This window comes from Aulonocara stuartgranti (genome assembly GCF_965226115.1).
Source record: "Aulonocara stuartgranti genome assembly, chromosome: 5".
In the NCBI taxonomy this organism is placed as follows: domain Eukaryota; kingdom Metazoa; phylum Chordata; class Actinopteri; order Cichliformes; family Cichlidae; genus Aulonocara; species Aulonocara stuartgranti.
The window spans coordinates 3,814,838-3,834,527 of NC_138943.1; the positions used below are offsets into that span (position 1 = coordinate 3,814,838).

Below are 19,690 nucleotides of genomic sequence, written 5' to 3' on the forward strand. Positions count from 1 at the left end.
AATTAGGAAGGGCAGGTTTTCGAACAAGAGCGACAGGATTAACCCGTCCTGTGTGCCAGAGAGGACTCGGATCTACTATGACAAATGTAACTTGCCACTGTTCAGTACAGAGGCTAGGTTGATTGAAAATAACATTAAGTTATTTGAACTCCTCGTAGATGTCACATACATACTTAAAAGTACGACTGCTGAGCCAGACAGAACTGCTCTCAAGTGTTGCAATAAAACTGGCACCAAACAAAAAAAAAGTGAGAAAGAAAACTTCAGGCTGCCACTGCAGTGAAGGCATGGCAGCCTGAACCAAGTAACGAAGCGGACGTTTTATTTTCAGGTATTTAATTTGTTCAATTACTTTTGAGCCCCTGAAATAAAGGGATTGTGTTAAAAATGCTTCAGTTCCTCACATTTTATGCAATATTTTGTTCAACCCACTGAATTAAAGCTGGAAGCTGCACTTTAACTGCATCTGACTTGTTTAATTTAAAATTCATTGTGATAATGTACAGAAACAAAATTAGAAAAAAAAATGTCTCTGTCCAAATATGAATGGACCTAACTGTATGCTTGAATGATTCATAGGTGGTCTACAGTTAAGTTTATCAACAAGCAAAACAAAGCATTTTTCCTTTTACAAAAATCTCCTTTTATTGGATTTTCTCAAACCTGAACACAGAATTGGCAGGAGGCTGCTTTTTCTATTCTTTTACGGTGCAAAAACATGTTGCAGCAGCAGCAACCACTAATCTGTCTCCTTTTCTCTTCAAGTTACAGAGTTACTTAAGCACATTGACCTTTTTATGTTGGTCATTGTTTTTGGTGTTTCTTTTTTAAAAACACAACTGTTAGGCCCTATTTATGCTTTAGTGTTTGAAATTATTTTTTAATGCTATAATTTCTTGTCAGCATTGATAGCCTGTGTGTAGTCTTTGTTTGCACCCTTTGTAACAGGAGACTTCTTCTGTTTGTCAGGCTATTGCTGAATGAAATGCTTCATGTTAACATATTCTGTGCTCATGTAATCCTTCAGATGTTGACATATCAGTTACCTTTTATTACTCAGTGTTCTAATGGCATCCTGTGACTTTGGTAGATAACTTTACCAAAAACATGCAAAGTGTTACCATAATCTGTACTGTTCTTTGGACCTCTTACAAAATTAAATTAAAGTAATAAAGACAACCTGGTTTCATGCACCACCATTTATTTGACATTTCTACAACACCTCTCTCCACCCCATATAGAAATGAATCACACACCCTTTTAAGTATGCATCTTCCTCATTCATTGCTCATACTGGTGTCAAATTCCATTCACCGTGACACTTTCAGTTTCTGGACTATATATTTAGATTCTTTGCTAGAAAAGAGAGGACGTTCAACGACAGCAAGAAGGATACGGGAACACTGAAATACAGGGAATATCAGGATACTGACACTTCAACACGATGCTGCTGATTCAATGTTACAAAAAGAAGTTTTACAGAAGGGAAAGTAAGTTTGAAGAAACTTCTTGAGTGGACGTCTCATTGTTTTCATTGTTGTTACTCAAGGACAAAATGGCTTCTCAGTCGGAAAAGGATCTCTCCTGTCCCGTCTGCCATGACATCTATAGAGATCCTGTCATCCTGTCATGCAGCCACAGCTTCTGTCGATTCTGTCTGCAGACGTGGTGGAGAAAGAATCTAAAACACAACTGCCCACTTTGTAAGAAGATAAACCTGTCAAATGATCCGCCCCGTAACTTGGCGTTAAAGAACCTGTGTGAGGCTTTCTTACTGCAGAGAGATAAAAAACCTTCTGCAGTGTCTGAGCCTCTCTGCCGTCTGCACCATGAGACACTCAGACTTTTCTGTTTGGATCATCAGCAGCTGGTGTGTGTCGTCTGTCGAGATTCAAAAGCGCACCAAGACCACAGATTCAACCCAACTGAAGAAGCCGCCCAGGATCACAGAGAGGAGCTTCAGAAACGCCTGAAGCCCTTACAAGATAAAATGAAGGTGTTTGAACAAGTCAAAGGAAAGTTTGATCAAACAGCAAAACATATAAAGGTCCAGGCACAGCAGACGGAGAAGCAGATAAAGGAGGAGTTTAAAAAGCTTCTGCAGTTTCTACAAAATGAAGAGAAGGCCAGGCTGGCTGCTCTGAGGCTGGAAGAAAAGCAGAAGTTAAGAAAAATGGAGGAGAAGATTAAGTCTCTGAGTAGAGAGATAAAAACTCTTTCAGAAACAATCAGAGCCACAGAGGAGCAACTGAGAGCTGAAGACGTCTCATTTCTGCACAACTACAAGGCTGCAGTCAACAGAGTCAAGCAGCTCCCCCTGATGGATGCTCCACAGCTAGTCTCAGGAGCTCTGATAGATGTGGCCAAACACCTGGGCAACCTGACCTACAACATCTGGAATAAGATGAAGGAGAAGATGGTCTCCTACACTCCTGTGATTCTGGATCCAAACACAGCTCATCCACAACTCATCCTGTCTGACGATCTGACCAGTGTGAGTCTTGGAGGGAGACAGAAGGTTCCTGATAATCCAGAGAGGTGTCACTATTGTAAAGTTGTCCTGGGCTCTGAGGGCTTCGACTCAGGGACTCACATTTGGGATGTTGAGGTTGGAGAAGAGGGATTTTGGGCCTTTGGTGTTGTAAATGAGTCTTTTGAGAGAAAGGTAGAAGCACTGTCAGGTTTCTGGCAATTATGTTTCGAGGATGAAAAGTACATAGTACAAACATCAGCAGATACATATAAATTTTTGTCAGTAAAGAAGTTGCAGAGGGTCAGAGTTCAGCTGGAGTATGACAGAGGGAAGCTCTCATTGTTTGATCTGGATGCCAACACACTCATACACACCTTCGAACACAATTTCACTGAGAAGCTGTTTCCTTATCTTTTGACTGAGAAGAAACCACTGAAGATATTACCAGTGATCTTGAAAGTGGACGAGCATATAACTCCTCTATCAACAGGTTTTTGGTTTCATTTTGAAACCAGTAACAAGTCCTAGCATTAATAGTTGCAAGATACTAAGAAAGAGCAAAAAAAAGAATCCATACACATCCTCCTCATCCTGTACATATTTGTTTCCAGGCAGTTCTTGTTTCTTTAACAACATGAAGATCCAGTTACAGAAATATTCAGCTACGGTATTTGCTGCTGAGATTTTAACAATATAATATAAAATACACCCAACAAACTCACATACACAACTTTATCTGGGAATAAGAAAAACCCCCAGACATGAATACAAGCGTGAGGAGCGTCTACAGAACTATTCCAGTTTATAGGCAAAAACTCAAACGTGCCAAGCCTGTAGTCAAAACTGTGAAGAAGTGGACAAACGCAGCAAAGCAGGAACTGCAGGACTGTTTTGACTCCACTGATTGGACTGTTTTTGAAGCTGCATCTGAGAACCTAGACGAGCTCACGGACACTGTGTGTCATGGTCCGTGGTCCTGTGTCTGCGCTGACGGATGCTCCACGCCAGTCCGTCGTTAGTCACCTCACAAACATCAGATAATAACAACTACCGAGCAGGAAACGAAGACTGCAGTGAATGTGTTGACAACTGAGTCACTCGAGTTTGGCATGTTTGGAGAGCAGAAACAGATAATCATCATTAAGCTTCGGTGGAGGGTTGGAGACTGGTCCCAGGAAGAACACACATAATAATGGATCCAAATATTTATGATGGTTTTGGTTGTAGATTTAAATATCACAGAGGAGCGGAGTCTGAAATGTAAAGGGCCTTTCTTCTTCTTCTTCTTCTTCTTGTTTTGGACCAAGTTAAAGCCGCCGTGAGCTCGTGTTTTCCACTTTCATATAATTCACCAAATGAATGCCTGCTTTACTCGTATTTCTGCATGTCATCAAGGTTATTTATTTAGATCAAATTTGTAATTAACATTAAAATATGAACTCTGATGTCTGTTTGGTGAATATTAAGGTACCAACAGGCAAAAAAGTGTCAAATGGTTAATTAGTTATATTTAAAAAGTAAATTAAAACCAGCTGTTTTATTTTCCATCTTTATGTCCTTTATATTTACCATATTGACGTATGAGTGGAGTCAATCTGAACATCTTCGCAGATGAAAGGACGACTACATGCATGTTTATAAGACAGTGTCTCAAATCCACTCTACACACTCGTTCTGTAACAGTTCCTCTAATGTCCACTAGAGTCTGGCGGTAATGAGTCAGTCCCCATAGGCTCCCATGTTAAAATGTCCAGCTTTACAGCACAAATAAAAATGCTTACAGACAAGTGCATCCATGGTTTTGGCTAACTAGTTTCCTCCTTCATAAGGTGTTTGTATTTTTAATGACTCGTCTGTTTAATTTTTATTTGGCTTAAAGTTTGATGCTGTTGCTGCTTTCACTCTCAGGCAGGTAGAGTTACAGGCGTCACCTCGGCTAACTGAGTCTGAACCGGACCTTTCGACTGTGTTTGTGCTGTTGGTGCCTTGTGGAGCAAGGAGCAAGTGTGCTTCAGCGTTGGTGAATGAAATACTAATATCTGCCTGTACTAAGCACTAATTAGCAGGTACGAGTGTCTGAGAAACTGCACTCGGTTTCTGAATGAAGTTGTTCTTTTTGTTCAAAGGTTTTTGTCAAACTGAACACTGATTCAGTCACTTTGCTGGTGTGACTTCACTACAAACTCAGACTCAGCTCAGAAACCGTGTATGGTGGAATTGGGACATGAAATCAAAGTTTTGTTTTGTTTTCTGTTCATTGATGATTTCTCGTTGTAACATGAAATAATTTTATCGGCACCTGTGAACAACCATGTTTGCTTTCAGTAGATGTTGGGAAACATGCAGTTACATTAAAAATGAAAAACACATCCTGTGTTTGTGTCTGCAAACTGCACCCACTCACTGCCCAGTAACATGCCAACAGTCTGTTTGTTTTGGGCAAATAGCAACTGTTTTAATGCCAATGATTCATTTTTGGTGTATTTATTTGCTGCACTGAAACATTTGCTCAGATTTTGTTTCGTGAAAAAGGATCTCTGTGTTGTTTTGATACTGCGTGTATGTACGAGTTTGATTAAAGTTCAGGGTTTATAAGGGCCGACGTTACGTTTGATCCGTGATTGTCATAAATGTTGATTAATAAACTCCGGGTGCTGGTTTAGACTCGTCTATTCTATTTCTCCATGCTGGTGTTTTCACACTGATTTGGTGCCAGATTACTAAATTTGAAAAACAAAAGTCTGCACATGCAGGGGGCAGGTGGAGGCCCAAAACTCACGTTGGGCTAAAATAAATACTGACAGCTGATATTCAAAGTTCAGCCAATAAACCAGTTAAGGAATCTACAATGAGACTTTGGGTTTCCACAAAGCAGAGAGAACTCTTCAGGTGACTCCAGTGTAAGTTCTACAATAATCTGTGGATTCTTGGTACCCAGCAGAAAGCTGCAGCCACTTTATCCGGGGCTTTCTAATCTTTTGGCTTCAGTTCAGAATTCTGACCTCATGCGGCTCTAGAGATAAATGAGCAGGTGCTTGAGAAACACTTGGAACCTTGGAGAGCAGAGTCCTTAGATTTGATTTAGGATTAGTTAGGATCTTTCTGATAGAAATCAAAAATCCCACAGAAAAACATCCACACCACATGATTGTGCAGCCGTGTCTGACTGTAGCTATGTTACGAAAGAGATTATCTTTGGTGTGTGAACTGTGGTTCAGTCATGTTTTTCCTTCTTATAATCTTTGGTCTAACCTTTTAACTCATGCATATTTTTTTCAACCCAGTGACCATTGAAATTATAGTTGGGGACGTATTCATTTACATATGAAGACAGGAGTTCCAAAATAACTGAGTGGTGAGATCTTGTTTCTCAGTGAAAGCTATTAGACCAAGTGGACTTCAGATATATCCTAAGGAGCATAGATATTTTTATTTTTATCACCCCAAAAACTTACCTTTGCATTGCTATTGTGGTCTACTTGTGAAAATTAATGAAAAATAATTAATAATACCAGGGCCTCGGGAAAAAAAAAAGAGGCAGGCAACTGGGGATGCTGAAGATCTGAAAGAGGAAGAGCGTTTTTCCCAGGTGGACCAAAGAGTGGAGAGAATAAAGCAAACACAAAGGGAAATGTAACATCATCCTATATCTGAGTTGGGATTGTGGAGGGGCAGGAACCATCACTGCTGATATAAACACACAGTCTCACATCCACACCTACAACCTGTTTAGAATCACCAGTTAAACCAAGAAGAACATCAGTGAGGAGGAGAGAGCCGGAGTACTCAGGAGGAAACCTGACATATAACAGTGCAAACAAATAATTAGCTCACTGTTTGTGCATGCTCTCTTTCAATATAGCTCCCTGAAAGGCACAGCCAATCACATTGGCCATATTTTTGTCACATGAGGTAGGACTCCAGTAGAGAACGTAATTTAACTCTTTCCGCACCGCTGGGTGAACGAGACGTTGACAGATCATTTTTTTCTTTCTATCGTGTTTGTTTTTCTTTACTCGAAGAGATCAAATTATTGGTGGGGACATGTCCCTTCCGTCCATGCCAAATCTACGACCTTGTCTTAATCCAACTGAGCATTTCACTTGTTGAAGACTAAACTTTGGGCAAAAAGGCCTACAAACAAACAGCAACTGACAGCTGCTGCAGTAAAGGCCTGGCAGAGCATTAGAAAGGAGGAAACCAAGCATCTGGTGATTTCCATGAATTCAAGACTGGGGCTCCCGGAGGACTGTGGAATTAGGAAGGGCAGGTTTTCGAACAAGAGCGACAGGATTAACCCGTCCTGTGTGCCAGAGAGGACTCGGATCTACTATGACAAATGTAACTTGCCACTGTTCAGTACAGAGGCTAGGTTGATTGAAAATAACATTAAGTTATTTGAACTCCTCGTAGATGTCACATACATACTTAAAAGTACGACTGCTGAGCCAGACAGAACTGCTCTCAAGTGTTGCAATAAAACTGGCACCAAACAAAAAAAAAAGAAAGAAAGAAAACTTCAGGCTGCCACTGCAGTGAAGGCATGGCAGCCTGAACCAAGTAACAAAGCGGACGTTTTATTTTCAGGTATTTAATTTGTTCAATTACTTTTGAGCCCCTGAAATAAAGGGATTGTGTTAAATGCTTCAGTTCCTCACATTTTATGCAATATTTTTGTTCAACCCACTGAATTAAAGCTGGAAGCTGCACTTTAACTGCATCTGACTTGTTTAATTTAAAATTCATTGTGATAATGTACAGAAACAAAATTAGAAAAAAAATGTCTCTGTCCAAATATTAATGGACCTAACTGTATGCTTGAATGATTCACGGGTGGTCTACAGTTAAGTTTATCAAAAAGCAAAACAAAGCATTTTTCCTTTTACAAAAATCTCCTTTTATTGGATTTTCTCAAACCTGAACACAGAATTGGCAGGAGGCTGCTTTTTCTATTCTTTTACGATGCAAAAACATGTTGCAGCAGCAGTAACCACTAACCTGTCTCCTTTTCTCTTCAAGTTACAGAGTTACTTAAGCACATTGACCTTTTTATGTTGGTCATTGTTTTTGGTGTTTCTTTTTTAAAAACACAACTGTTAGGCCTTATTTATGCTGTAGTGTTTGAAATTATTTTTTAATGCTATAATTTCTTGTCAGCATTGTTAGCCTGTGTGTATTCTTTGTTTGCACCCTTTGTAACAGGAGACTTCTTCTGTTTGTCAGGCTATTGCTGAATGAAATGCTTCATGTTAACATATTCTGTGCTCATGTAATCCTTCAGATGTTGACATATCAGTTACCTTTTATTACTCAGTGTTCTAATGGCATCCTGTGACTTTGGTAGATAACTTTACCAAAAACATGCAAAGTGTTGCCATAATCTGTACTGTTCTTTGGACCTCTTACAAAATTAAATTAAAGTAATAAAGACAACCTGGTTTCATGCACCACCATTTATTTGACATTTCTACAACACCTCTCTCCACCCCATATAGAAATGAATCACACACCCTTTTAAGTATGCATCTTCCTCATTCATTGCTCATACTGGTGTCAAATTACATTCACTGTGACACTTTCAGTTTCTGGACTATATATTTAGATTCTTTGCTAGAAAAGAGAGGACGATCAACGACAGAAGGATACGGGGAACACTGAAATACAGGGAATATCAGGATACTGACACTTCAACACGATGCTGCTGATTCAATGTTACAAACAGAAGTTTTACAGAAGTCACAGCTAAAAGGGAAAGTAAGTTTGAAGAAACTTCTTGAGTGGACGCCTCATTGTTTTCATTGTTGTTACTCAAGGACAAAATGGCTTCTCAGTCGGAAAAGGATCTCTCCTGTCCCGTCTGCCATGACATCTATAGAGATCCTGTCATCCTGTCATGCAGCCACAGCTTCTGTCGATTGTGTTTGCAGACGTGGTGGACAGAAAGAGATATAAAAACCTGCCCACTTTGTAAGAAGACAAACCTGTCAAATGATCCGCCCCGTAACTTGGTGTTAAAGAACCTGTGTGAGGCTTTCTTACTGCAGAGAGATAAAAAACCTTCTGCAGTGTCTGAGCCTCTCTGCCGTCTGCACCATGAGAAACTCAAACTTTTTTGTTTGGATCATCAGCAGCCGGTGTGTGTCATCTGTCGAGATTCAAAAGCACACAAAGACCACAGATTCAACCCAACTGAAGAAGCCGCCCAGGATCACAGAGAGGAGCTTCAGAAACACCTGAAGCCCTTACAAGATAAAATGAAGGTGTTTGAACAAGTCAAAGGAAAGTTTGATCAAACAGCAGAACATATAAAGGTCCAGGCACAGCAGACGGAGAAGCAGATAAAGGAGGAGTTTAAAAAGCTTCAGCAGTTTCTACAAAATGAAGAGAAGGCCAGGCTGGCTGCTCTGAGGACAGAAGAGAAAAAGAAGAGTCAGATGATGAAGAAAAAGACTGAGGATCTGAACAGAAAAATGGAAACTCTTTCAGAAACAATCAGAGCCACAGAGGAGCAACTGAGAGCTGAAGACGTCTCATTTCTGCACAACTACAAGGCTGCAGTCAACAGAGTCAAGCAGCGCCCCCTGTTGGATGCTCCACAGCTGGACTCAGGAGCCCTGATGGATGTGGCCAAACACCTGGGCAACCTGACCTACAACATCTGGAATAAGATGAAGAAGATGGTCTCCTACACTCCTGTGATTCTGGATCCAAACACAGCTCATCCACAACTCATCCTATCTGACGATCTGACCAGTGTGACATTTGGAGGGAGACAGAAGGTTCCTGATAATCCAGAGAGGTGTCACTGTTGTAAAGTTGTTCTGGGCTCTGAGGGCTTCGACTCAGGGACTCACATTTGGGATGTTGAGGTTGGAGAAGAGGGATTTTGGGCCTTTGGTGTTGTAAATGAGTCTTATGAGAGAAAGGTACAAGCACTGTCAGGATACTGGCAATTATGTTTCCACGATGAAAAGTACATAGTAACAACAGTACCAGGTACATATGAAGTTTTGTCAGTAAAGAAGCTGCAGAGGGTCAGAGTTCAGCTGGAGTATGACAGAGGGAAGCTCTCATTCTTTGATCTGGATGCCAACACACTCATACACACCTTCGAACACAATTTCACTGAGAAGCTGTTTCCTTATCTTTTGACTGAGAAGAAACCACTGAAGATATTACCAGTGATCTTGAAAGTGGACAAGCATATAACTCCTCTATCAACAGGTTTTTGGTCTTATTTTGATACCAGTAAAAAGTCCTAGCATTAATAGTTCCAAGATACTAAGAAAGAGCAAAAAAAGAATCCACACACATCCTCCTCATCCTGTATATATTTGTTTCCAGGCTTTAACAACATGAAGATCCAGTTACAGAAATATTCAGCTACGGTATTTGCTGCTGAGATTTTAACAATATAATATAAAATACACCCAACAAACTCACATACACAACTTTATCTGGGAATAAGAAAAAAAAAACATGTAGGTGGTTCCACCTACATGTTTATGCCTAACAAGCACTGAGTTTAAAGCCTCCACAATTATTTTAAAAAGTGATTTTGCCAAACTGGGAAATTGAAAAACAAATGTCAGTTTTATTCAACTACTAAACTGTCTTCAATAATCTGTTGTGTGTAAAGACTTTTATTTTTGGCCTCTTCAGCTCAACTTCAGCTTTTTGTTTTCCTTTCCAAGAAGTAAGTAAGTAAGTAAAATTTATTTATATAGCACATTTCACAGATAAAAATCACAAAGTGCTTTACAATAAGATCAGACATACAAGTTAAAATTAATTAAAAGCCCGTTTGTATAAAAGAAAATGTCTTCAGCTGCTTTTTAAAGGAGTCAGTAGAGTCTAGACAGCGTAAAGACAACGGCAGAGAGTTCCACAGCCTAGGTGCCTGAAAAGCTCGATCCCCACGTGTTTTAAACCTAGTACGTGGGACCACCAGTAGCCTCTGACCTGAAGACCTAAGTGCTCGGGATGAAGCATGAGGTTTCAACAGGTCAGAGATATACTGGGGAGCTTCACCGTGCAGAGCTCTAAAAGTTACAACTAAAATTTTAAAATGAACCCTAAAATTTACAGGCAACCAATGAAGAGAAGCCAAAACTGGAGTAATGTGTGACCTCTTCTTTGTACCAGTTAAAAGTCTTGCCGCTGCATTCTGTACAGACTGAAGGTGAACCAGAGCTGATTTGTTGAGACACGACACAGACTGTCAGCTGTTCACTTGTGCTGGGCTCTGAGGGCTTTGACTCAGAGATTGTGATCTTGAAGTCAGAAATGATGAGGACTGAACCCTTGGGCTGGTGACAGGGTCTTTTCTAAGAAAGGGACAAACACAGACTGGATTCTGGGAAATATATTTGTTTGAAGGAACTAACGCGGCAGCCTCTTCATCACTTCCATGTAAAGTTGTTTCAGTGAAGAAGGTCCCGAGGGTGGGAGGTTAGCTGGTCTGTAATAGAGAGATGCTCCCATTCTTTGATGTGAACATTAACACACACCTAGTTGTTTCCACACTGTTGTGATTGAAAATGTTTGATTTATTTTACTAAATTAGGTGGTTATAATCATTTTCATACATTTACTGCAAATGTGCTCATAATGAGTTGGCGCTCAGTCTTCTGAAGGTCAGAAGCTTTGTTCGGCTTTACTGTCCGGACTGATATATTGTAGGAAATGACTTAGAGTGCAGAGGGGTAACTGCAAACACGCTTACACACATAGATTATGTTTAGAATAAGTCTTTGGATCAGAGAGTTCTGAATATGATATTCTAAACCAACTTTGAATCACTAGAAGAACAATGGATAATAGCATTAGATTATCAAGGATAGGCAGAGAGGTGTTTCGCTTTTCTGTCTCTTACAGAGGAGGGAGCAGATACCAGACGAGGTCATGGAGATATGAGGATGCTTCGGAGCAGACACCAAGACTGCGTCCATGCGGGAGGAAGTTAGCTGTTATAATCTATGTTTTTGTCTCACTATATAATGTACAGCCTGTTTGGGGGTCATCCTTTTTGTCAAACATGCTGTTGGTTCACATAGAAGTCCGCAGCACTGTGTAAACTTTCAACTGCAAAAAGCAAAATAAATCCTTTTTAAAGAGACATACCTTTTTTCTGAGATTCCTTCCAAAATTATGAACACAACAATACACAGAAACCAAAGCATGAACCACAGAAGAAATCACCCCTCACTCAGAGTCTCATGACCCCTTTATCATCAGGTTTTGGGTTTAGTTTCAAAACCAGCAAAACGTTGCTTCATTCTTCTCAGGAGAAAACAGAAATATAACATGTTCCATGTTTAAAAAAGTGCCCGAAGATACAATTTATTTATACTATGTTGTCTGTTATGTGCAAACACACCTCTGGGCAATCCCTTGAGTTAGGGGACTTGTTATGCTTGAATAAATAATTTACGATTTGTCACAATGAGGAACATTTTGGATTTTATGTCTTTCATCTATTTTTTATTCAAAAAAGAAAAGAAAAAAAGAAAACTGAGGTCAGAGCAGTGAAAAAAATGCTGATTGACTACATTAAGGAAAACATAACATGAGACAGCTGCACAATAAAAGCATAAAAACCCCACAGTGCTTGGGTTGTGTTACTTTGCTTAACAAAGAACAAAGTACATTATCAGATATATCCAATAAAAGCTGATTTTTACAAAACAGCTAAATTAAGCTGCAGTGTTTTTTTAAACTGACCAATAACACAATACAAATAGTCTAATGTTACAACAATGTTAAACAGCTGACTTCAGACAACAAGAAAAAAAAATCATTTTGTCTCATTCCCTTATTGACCCTAGAACTGAAGCTTTGAGTCTCCAAGCGACATAAAGAGATCCAGACGCTTTTTTCTTTCCAAGCTCCTTAGATAATTTTGTCTTATTCCGTTTTTTATTGGACTTTAGATCCCTGGTTAAGTCTCAGGAGACAGGTGGAGTTACTCACTGTAGCGACCTCTTTTTACATTAACAATCAGTCAAAATATGTTTTCATGCTGTGGTAAACAAAGTACAAAAACAATACAATTATTATAAAAAGAAGAAATGAAAACTGTACAATAGGGAAGCTTTAAAATGAAATTTAAAAATAGAGACAAACAGTTTAACTAATCCAAACATATTTACCAGCATATTTCATTCTTGTGCAGGTTCATTTACAGAGGAACTGCAGGCATCATGAAAAGCAAATTAAACATCAGGAGAAAAGTGTAACAAGCACAAGCAGAAATTATTTGTTTTGACTAAACAATTCATCCACATTTGAGAAAACTTTAAAACAATGCAAAAATCCCGTCCTGCTGATATTAAGCTGCACAGAAAACAAAAGCTGTAAAAATAACATAATTTTATCCATCTGTGGGATTTAGAGCATAAATGCACCAAAATAATTGTTATTTTGTATAATCTTTGAGGTGTTGGTGTTGCTTACAGTCACAAAAATTCTGTCATGTATATAAAGATGAAAAGTTCCACTCAGAAAACTGTTTGATCCGCTTTCTTTGGGGTATTTTCTCGATTGCATGAGTGTTACGTTTTTTAAATACTTTTTTCTGGAAAGTGTAACAGAGTGCTGAAACACACCACTGTCACTGAAGGAAACTTGGGAGTAAACAAAGTAATTTCCCTCCTTCGGAATGATAAGCCCTCCATCTTTGTCGATCATTCCATGTAGAGGGTCAGATACATCCCTGCGCATCACTGCCTTTTCATGAACTGCAGCTGATCCAGCTGTAGAGATTAAGAAAAAAAACCACACATAAATAGACAGTTTGTCACTGTACTGGGTCGTGTGACCCAGTGTGTGGGTTTTAATGTATTCGTTCAATTTTATTTATGTAGCGCCAAATCACAAAAACAGTCACCTCAAGGCGCTTTATATTGTACAGTAGATCGTACAATAACAGATACAGAGAAAAACCCATCAATCATATGACCCCCTATGAGCAAGCACTTTGGCGACAGTGGGAAGGAAAAACTCCCTTTTAACAGGAAGAAACCTCCAGCAGAATCAGGCTCAGGGAGGGGCGGGGCCATCTGCTGCGACCGGTTGGGGTGAGAGAAGGAAGACAGGATAAAGACATGCTGTGGAAGAGAGAGAGAGGTTAATAACAGATATAATTCGATGCAGAGAGGTCTATTAGTCTCATAGTAAGTGAGAAAGGTGACTGGAAAGGAAAAACTCAATGCATCATGGGAATCCCCCGGCAGCCTACGTCTATTGCAGCATAACTAAGGGAGGATTCAGGGCCACCTGGTCCAGCCCTAACTATATGCTTTAGCAAAAAGGAAAGTTTGAAGCCTAATCTTGAAAGTAGAGATAGTGTCTGTCTCCCGAATCCAAACTGGAAGCTGGTTCCACAGAAGAGGGGCCTGAAAACTGAAGGCTCTGCCTCCCATTCTACTTTTAAATACTCTAGGAACAACAAGTAGGCCTGCAGAGCGAGAGCGAAGTGCTCTAATAGGGTGATATGGTACTACAAGGTCATTAAGATAAGATGGGGCCTGATTATTTAAGACCTTGTATGTGAGGAGCAGGATTTTGAATTCAATTCTGGATTTAACAGGAAGCCAATGAAGGGAAGCCAAAACAGGAGAAATCTGCTCTCTCTTTCTAGTCCCTGTCAGGACTCTTGCTGCAGCATTTTGGATTAGCTGAAGGCTTTTCAGTGAGTTTTTTGGACATCCTGATAATAATGAATTACAGTCGTCCAGCCTGGAAGTAATAAATGCATGAACTAGTTTTTCAGCGTCACTCTGAGACAGGATATTTCTAATTTTAGAGATGTTGCGCAAATGGAAGAAAGCAGTCTTACATATTTGTTTAATATGTGCTTTGAAGGACATGTCCTGGTCAAAAATGACTCCAAGGTTCCTCACAGCGTTACTGGAGGCCAAGGTAATGCCATCCAGAGTAAGAATCTGGTTAGATACCATATTTCTAAGCTTTTCAGGGCCGAGTACAATAACCTCAGTTTGATCTGAATTAAGAAGCAGAAAGTTAGCGGCCATCCAGGTCTTTATGTCTTTAAGACATTCCTGCAGTTTAAGTAATTGATGTGTGTTATCTGGCTTCATGGACAGATAGAGCTGGGTGTCATCTGCATATGCTATGTCTTCTAATGATGCTGCCTAGGGCAGGGATCGCATGTGGCTCTTTAGTCCTTAAAGTGCGGCGCCGCGTGGTTTGAGAAAATAAATTAGTAATAAACAAGTATTTAGCTGAAGTATATTTTATTTATGTTAGTTCTTTTTTTTAACTTGTAGTTCTAAATTGGAAGATTATTGTGATATTGAAATATAAAAATTAAATTATATTCTATTATTTTTTCATCGCTCAAAATAAGCGTCACACTTGCGGAAGCCGGTGTACCCGCCGAAACGCTGTATATTTATCGAGACTTTCAACCCCAGGTAGGCCAATTATGGATCTTCGGATCCACGTTATGTCAGCAGCTCCACTGTGAACTATGTTAAAAACAAACACCGCTCACGCCTCACAGATGACAGCTTACAGACCTGCTGTTCAAAGGTTCAGGAGCAGAAGTCCCATTGTAAACATATCACGGCAGACCCGACGATGTTTGCATGAAGATGCTTTTCAGCATCTCTTTATTGACCACTTTTCACACACGGTTGCTGTACGCATACAGCCGGCTGTAGCTTTTCAGCTCACAGCCCGACATATACCAACAACAACACAACAGCATAGATGGCACAGACGTTAAGGCGGCGAGGCGTGATTGCGGGTGCCGCTCAAGTGTGTCCGCCTTCCCTGCAGCGGCGCTGCAGACCACACCCCGCCACACACATTAACCAGGTTAGATACATATTTAGGAAGAAATTTCAAATATCTATTTTTCTTTTTTCAGCAGCATAGTGCTTTTCTTTTAAATTATTTTTTAAAAGTCAGGTCAAGGCTCCAAAAGCCCAAAGGCGATATGAGGGTGGCGGCTCACAACAGTTTTTGTGTGCTACATGGATCATTTTAGTTCAGCTGGGTGTCTTTGCTTTTGTTATATTTCTTTAACAGTTCAAAATGTGTTAATTACATAAATAAAATGTAATTTTCTCTGTAGCACTTCATGGATTTCATAAGCAACACACCTTAGTTGTTCCCACAAAGCATAAAGGTAAAAAACAATACATACAGTGTTATCTTCATTTTAGATGTTAAAAAGTATTTGCGGCTCCCAGTGTTTTCTTTTTCGTGGGAACCGGGTCCAAATGGCTCTTTGGGTCCTAAAGGTTGCAGACCCCTGGCCTAGGGGAAGCATGTATAATGTAAACAGAATCGGTCCTAGCACTGAACCCTGTGGAACTCCATAATTAACCTCAGTGTGTGAAGAGGACTCTCCATTTACATGCACAAATTGGAGTCTATTAGATAGATATGATACAAACCACTGCAGTGCAGTACCTGTAATACCTACAGCATGTTCTAATCGCTCTAATAGGATATTATGGTCAACAGTATCGAACGCTGCACTGAGGTCTAGCAGGACAAGCACAGAGATGAGTCCACTGTCAGAGGCCATAAGAAGATCATTTGTAACCTTCACTAAAGCTGTTTCTGTGCTGTGATGAGCTCTGAAACCTGACTGAAACTCTTCAAATAAACCATTCCTCTGCAGATGATCTGTTAGCTGTTTGACAACTACTCTTTCAAGGATGTTTGATATGAAAGGAAGGTTGGAGATTGGCCTATAATTAGCTAAGACTGCTGGGTCTAGAGATGCTTTTTGAGTAAAGGTTTAACTACAGCCAGCTTGAAGGCCTGTGGTACATAGCTGATTATTAGAGATAGGTTGATCATATTTAAGATTGAAGCATTAATTAATGGCAGGACTTCTTTGAGCATTTTCACCGGAGCTACAGCTACAGAGTCGTACATAGTGAGGAGGTAAAATTATTAACAAGATAATCGACCTCTGTTGGGGTAGCGTTCAGGTAGCTTCTCTGCTCTATGTTGGTACAGGGCATTGAAGATGATAACAGTGGGTGGATTATATTCTTAAACTTAGTTACAGCGCTTTCAGAAAGACATCTACTTTGATAAAGTCTACTCCCCACTGCTGTGTAATCAATTATTGTAAATGTTATCAGGAAATGATCAGACAGGAGAGGGTTTTCAGGAAACACTGTTAAATGTTCAGTTTCTATGCCATATGTTAAAACAAGATCTAGAGTGTGATTAAAGTGGTGGGTGGGTTCTTTTACATTTTGAGAGAAGCCAATTGAGTCTAATAACAGATTAAATGCCATGTTGAGGCTGTCATTTTTAGCATCTACATGGATGTTAAAATCACCCACAATAATTATTTTATCTGAGCTCAGAACTAAATCAGACAAACTCTGTAAGGCCCAGGTGGACGATAAATGATAACAAGTAAGACTGGTTTCTGAGTTTTACAGCTGGGGTGGACGAGGCTAAGCATCAGGCTTTCAAATGAATTAAAAGTCTGTCTTGGTCTTTCATTAATTAATAGGCTGGTGTGAAAAATTGCTGCCACACTGCCCCCTCGGCCTGTGCTTCGAGGTTTCTGGTAGTTAGAATGACTCGGGGGTGTTGATTCATTTAAACTAACATAATCATCCTGCTGCAACCAGGTTTCTGTAAGACAGAGTAAATCGATTTGTTGATCAATTATTAAGTCATGTACTAACAGAGACTTGGAGGAGAGAGACCTAATATTTAATAATCCACATTTCACTGTTTTACTCTTTGGTTCAGATGTGGATACTGTATTGCTCTTTCTTTGTGATTGTTTATGTTTAAGTTGTTTGTTGCTGGTTTTTAGTTTGTTTTTTGTCTGTTCGGGAGCTGACACAGTCTGTGTGGAGATTTTATTTTTTTTTTGGGGGGGGTAGCAGGAGGAGAGAAGCCGCACAGAGGCGTGTAAGACTGCAACTCTGCTTCCTGGTCCCAACTCTGGATAGTCATATTTTGGGGGGGGCTTAATAAATTTGTCTATATTTCCAGAAATGAGAGCTGCTCCATCCAAAGTGGGATGGATGCGGTCTCTCCTAACAAGACCAGGTTTCCTCCAGAAGGTTTGCCAATTATCTACGAAGCCCACATCGTTTCTGGGACACCACTCACACAGCCAGCAATTTAAGAAGAATATCCGTCTAACATGTCACTCCTGGTCTGATTGAGGAGGGGATTAGAGAAAACTACAGAGTCCAACATCGTTTTGGCAAAGTTACACACCGATTCAATACTGATTGTGTCATTAATGCTGACGTGAATTTTGATTTTAATGAATTTATGTTTACCCTTAGCCAGCAGTTTTAAATTTCCTTCAATGTCGCCTGCTCTGGCCCCTGGAAGACAATTGACTATGGTTGCTGGTGTCTCTAGCTTCACGTCTGAGAACAGAATCACCAATTATCGTGGCTTAAGAGTTGGGAGTTCGCCTTGTAATCGGAAGGTTGCCGGTTCGAGCCCCGGCTTGGACAGTCTCGGTCGTTGTGTCCTTGGGCAAGACACTTCACCCGTTGCCTACTGGTGGTGGTCAGAGGGCCCGGTGGCGCCAGTGTCCGGCAGCCTCGCCTCTGTCAGTGCGCCCCAGGGTGGCTGTGGCTACACTGTAGCTTGCCATCACCAGTGTGTGAATGTGTGTGTGAATGGGTGGATGACTGGATATGTAAAGCGCTTTGGGGTCCTTAGGGACTAGTAAAAGCGCTATATAAATACAGGCCATTTACCATTTTACCAATTACCAGAGTTTGACCCCCGGCGGGTGTGTCGCCGAGTGGGAAAAAACGGTTAGACACATGAACAGGTTGGTGGTGTACCTGGGGCTTCTGTTTAGGACTATGCTTCCTCCTCACCGTTACCCTGCCACCCTCTTTCACCAACTGCTTGGGGTCTGCCGGGGAACAGCTAGCGGGGCCTACGCCATATTCGGCTGCACCAACTACAGGGGCCTGGCTAGCTACGGGTGAATGAAGGGTGCGAAGCAGAGTCTCCAATTCAGTAATCCTGGCCTCCAGAGCTGCAAATATACTACATTTGTTACAAGTATCAATACTGCTAAAAGAGACCAAGGAGTAACTAAACATCTGACACAATGCGCAGGAAAGTGCAGGAGGGACAGGTGAAGTAGCCATGGTGCTAACGAGTCGGCTACGAGCTAAGCTAAGCTAGCAAAACAGTAAAGAGTGAGTGAATACTTTGGCTATAAATTAGGTAGTGGGTACACAGAAAGTGTGCTTCGGATGAAGCACGTGAAGATTATATTATGAAAAAGAATGTAAAAGTTTTTAATTAATTTGCTAAGCAGATAAGCTACTCAAAAACACCACTGTGTTTGAACAGGAAGTAATACTCTACCGCAGAGAGAGCAAACACCAAGTGACAGCACCACCAAAACACCTCTCAGTAATTGCCATGGCATCATTTTGTATTCACTGGTGTTCTAGTTTCAGTTTAGCTAGTGATGTGTCCTGTATGTCGAAGCTGCGAAGCGTGCGTGGGGTAATCTCGGGGGAGGCTTGCGTTGATTACGTATGCAGTGACGTTAGAGGCCTCGCGGGCAGTCCGTACCATGTGACTGATTCAGGAAGTGGCTCGCCGGTTCGCGCCAGATGCAAAATAAAATGGGCAGCAAAACACAGCTGATTTCCCCCATCACATTGTGTCGTGGAATTGGATTGCGTACGTGCTACATAGTTACTTGAGCATTTCTTCTTCGGTGGAACCAGCAAGGAAGATTTTTTTTAAATCTCATCTCTCCTAATAAAGTATGCACACAGTAATAAATGTCACAAATGATAAGTACCATAATATAAATAAACAACACTGCAGATCCTATAATCTGATTTCTGTCTTTTAGTTTATTAAAAAGTGAAGCACCACACACTAGTTTGTGTTATTTCCCAGATGTACATAAGCATGATTACACAGTTACACAATCATACCAAAACTCTGTCCTGATAGTTTCCACTTTCTCTTTTGTATCAGACATACTGAGACAATATTCGGGATAAATAAACATGAAAATTTTTATTTATTCAGTTTAGAGGTTTTTACATCACATCATTATAATCAAAGGGCCTGTTTCACTTGAATCATCCACTTGATGGCGCAGTACAGCAAATGAATCATCACAATGCTTCACACCATGAGTCGACGAGTTGGATGGAAAGCTTCAGTTCATCATGAGGCTTCATCTCACCATCAATAGGT

General features: G+C 40.4%; 2 protein-coding genes and 1 long non-coding RNA gene across 3 annotated transcripts; 2 read left to right on the top strand and 1 right to left on the bottom strand.

Moving 5' to 3' along the window:
* Positions 1-1,259: 1,259 nt before the first annotated feature.
* LOC309706109 (E3 ubiquitin-protein ligase TRIM35-like) lies at positions 1,260-5,135 on the top strand. Its single transcript, XM_082532343.1, has one exon. The coding sequence runs from the start codon at positions 1,556-1,558 to the stop codon at positions 2,999-3,001; it is 1,446 nt and encodes a 481-aa protein (XP_082388469.1). The 5' UTR covers positions 1,260-1,555; the 3' UTR covers positions 3,002-5,135.
* Positions 5,136-8,107: 2,972 nt separating this feature from the next.
* LOC309707595 (E3 ubiquitin-protein ligase TRIM35-like) lies at positions 8,108-11,573 on the top strand. Its single transcript, XM_082535016.1, has one exon. The coding sequence runs from the start codon at positions 8,293-8,295 to the stop codon at positions 9,733-9,735; it is 1,443 nt and encodes a 480-aa protein (XP_082391142.1). The 5' UTR covers positions 8,108-8,292; the 3' UTR covers positions 9,736-11,573.
* A 361-nt stretch (positions 11,574-11,934) lies between these two features.
* On the bottom strand, positions 11,935-19,078 carry LOC309706057. Its single transcript, XR_014276662.1, has 2 exons — positions 18,836-19,078; positions 11,935-13,227 (listed from the first exon to the last, which is right to left on the bottom strand). It is a non-coding gene; the product is annotated as an uncharacterized lncRNA (long non-coding RNA).
* Positions 19,079-19,690: the final 612 nt, after the last annotated feature.

Excerpts from the sequence above, each read along its gene's own strand:
- LOC309706109 (XM_082532343.1), top strand. The coding sequence starts at position 1,556 with ATGGCTTCTCAGTCGGAAAAGGATCTCTCCTGTCCCGTCTGCCATGAC.
- LOC309707595 (XM_082535016.1), top strand. The coding sequence starts at position 8,293 with ATGGCTTCTCAGTCGGAAAAGGATCTCTCCTGTCCCGTCTGCCATGAC.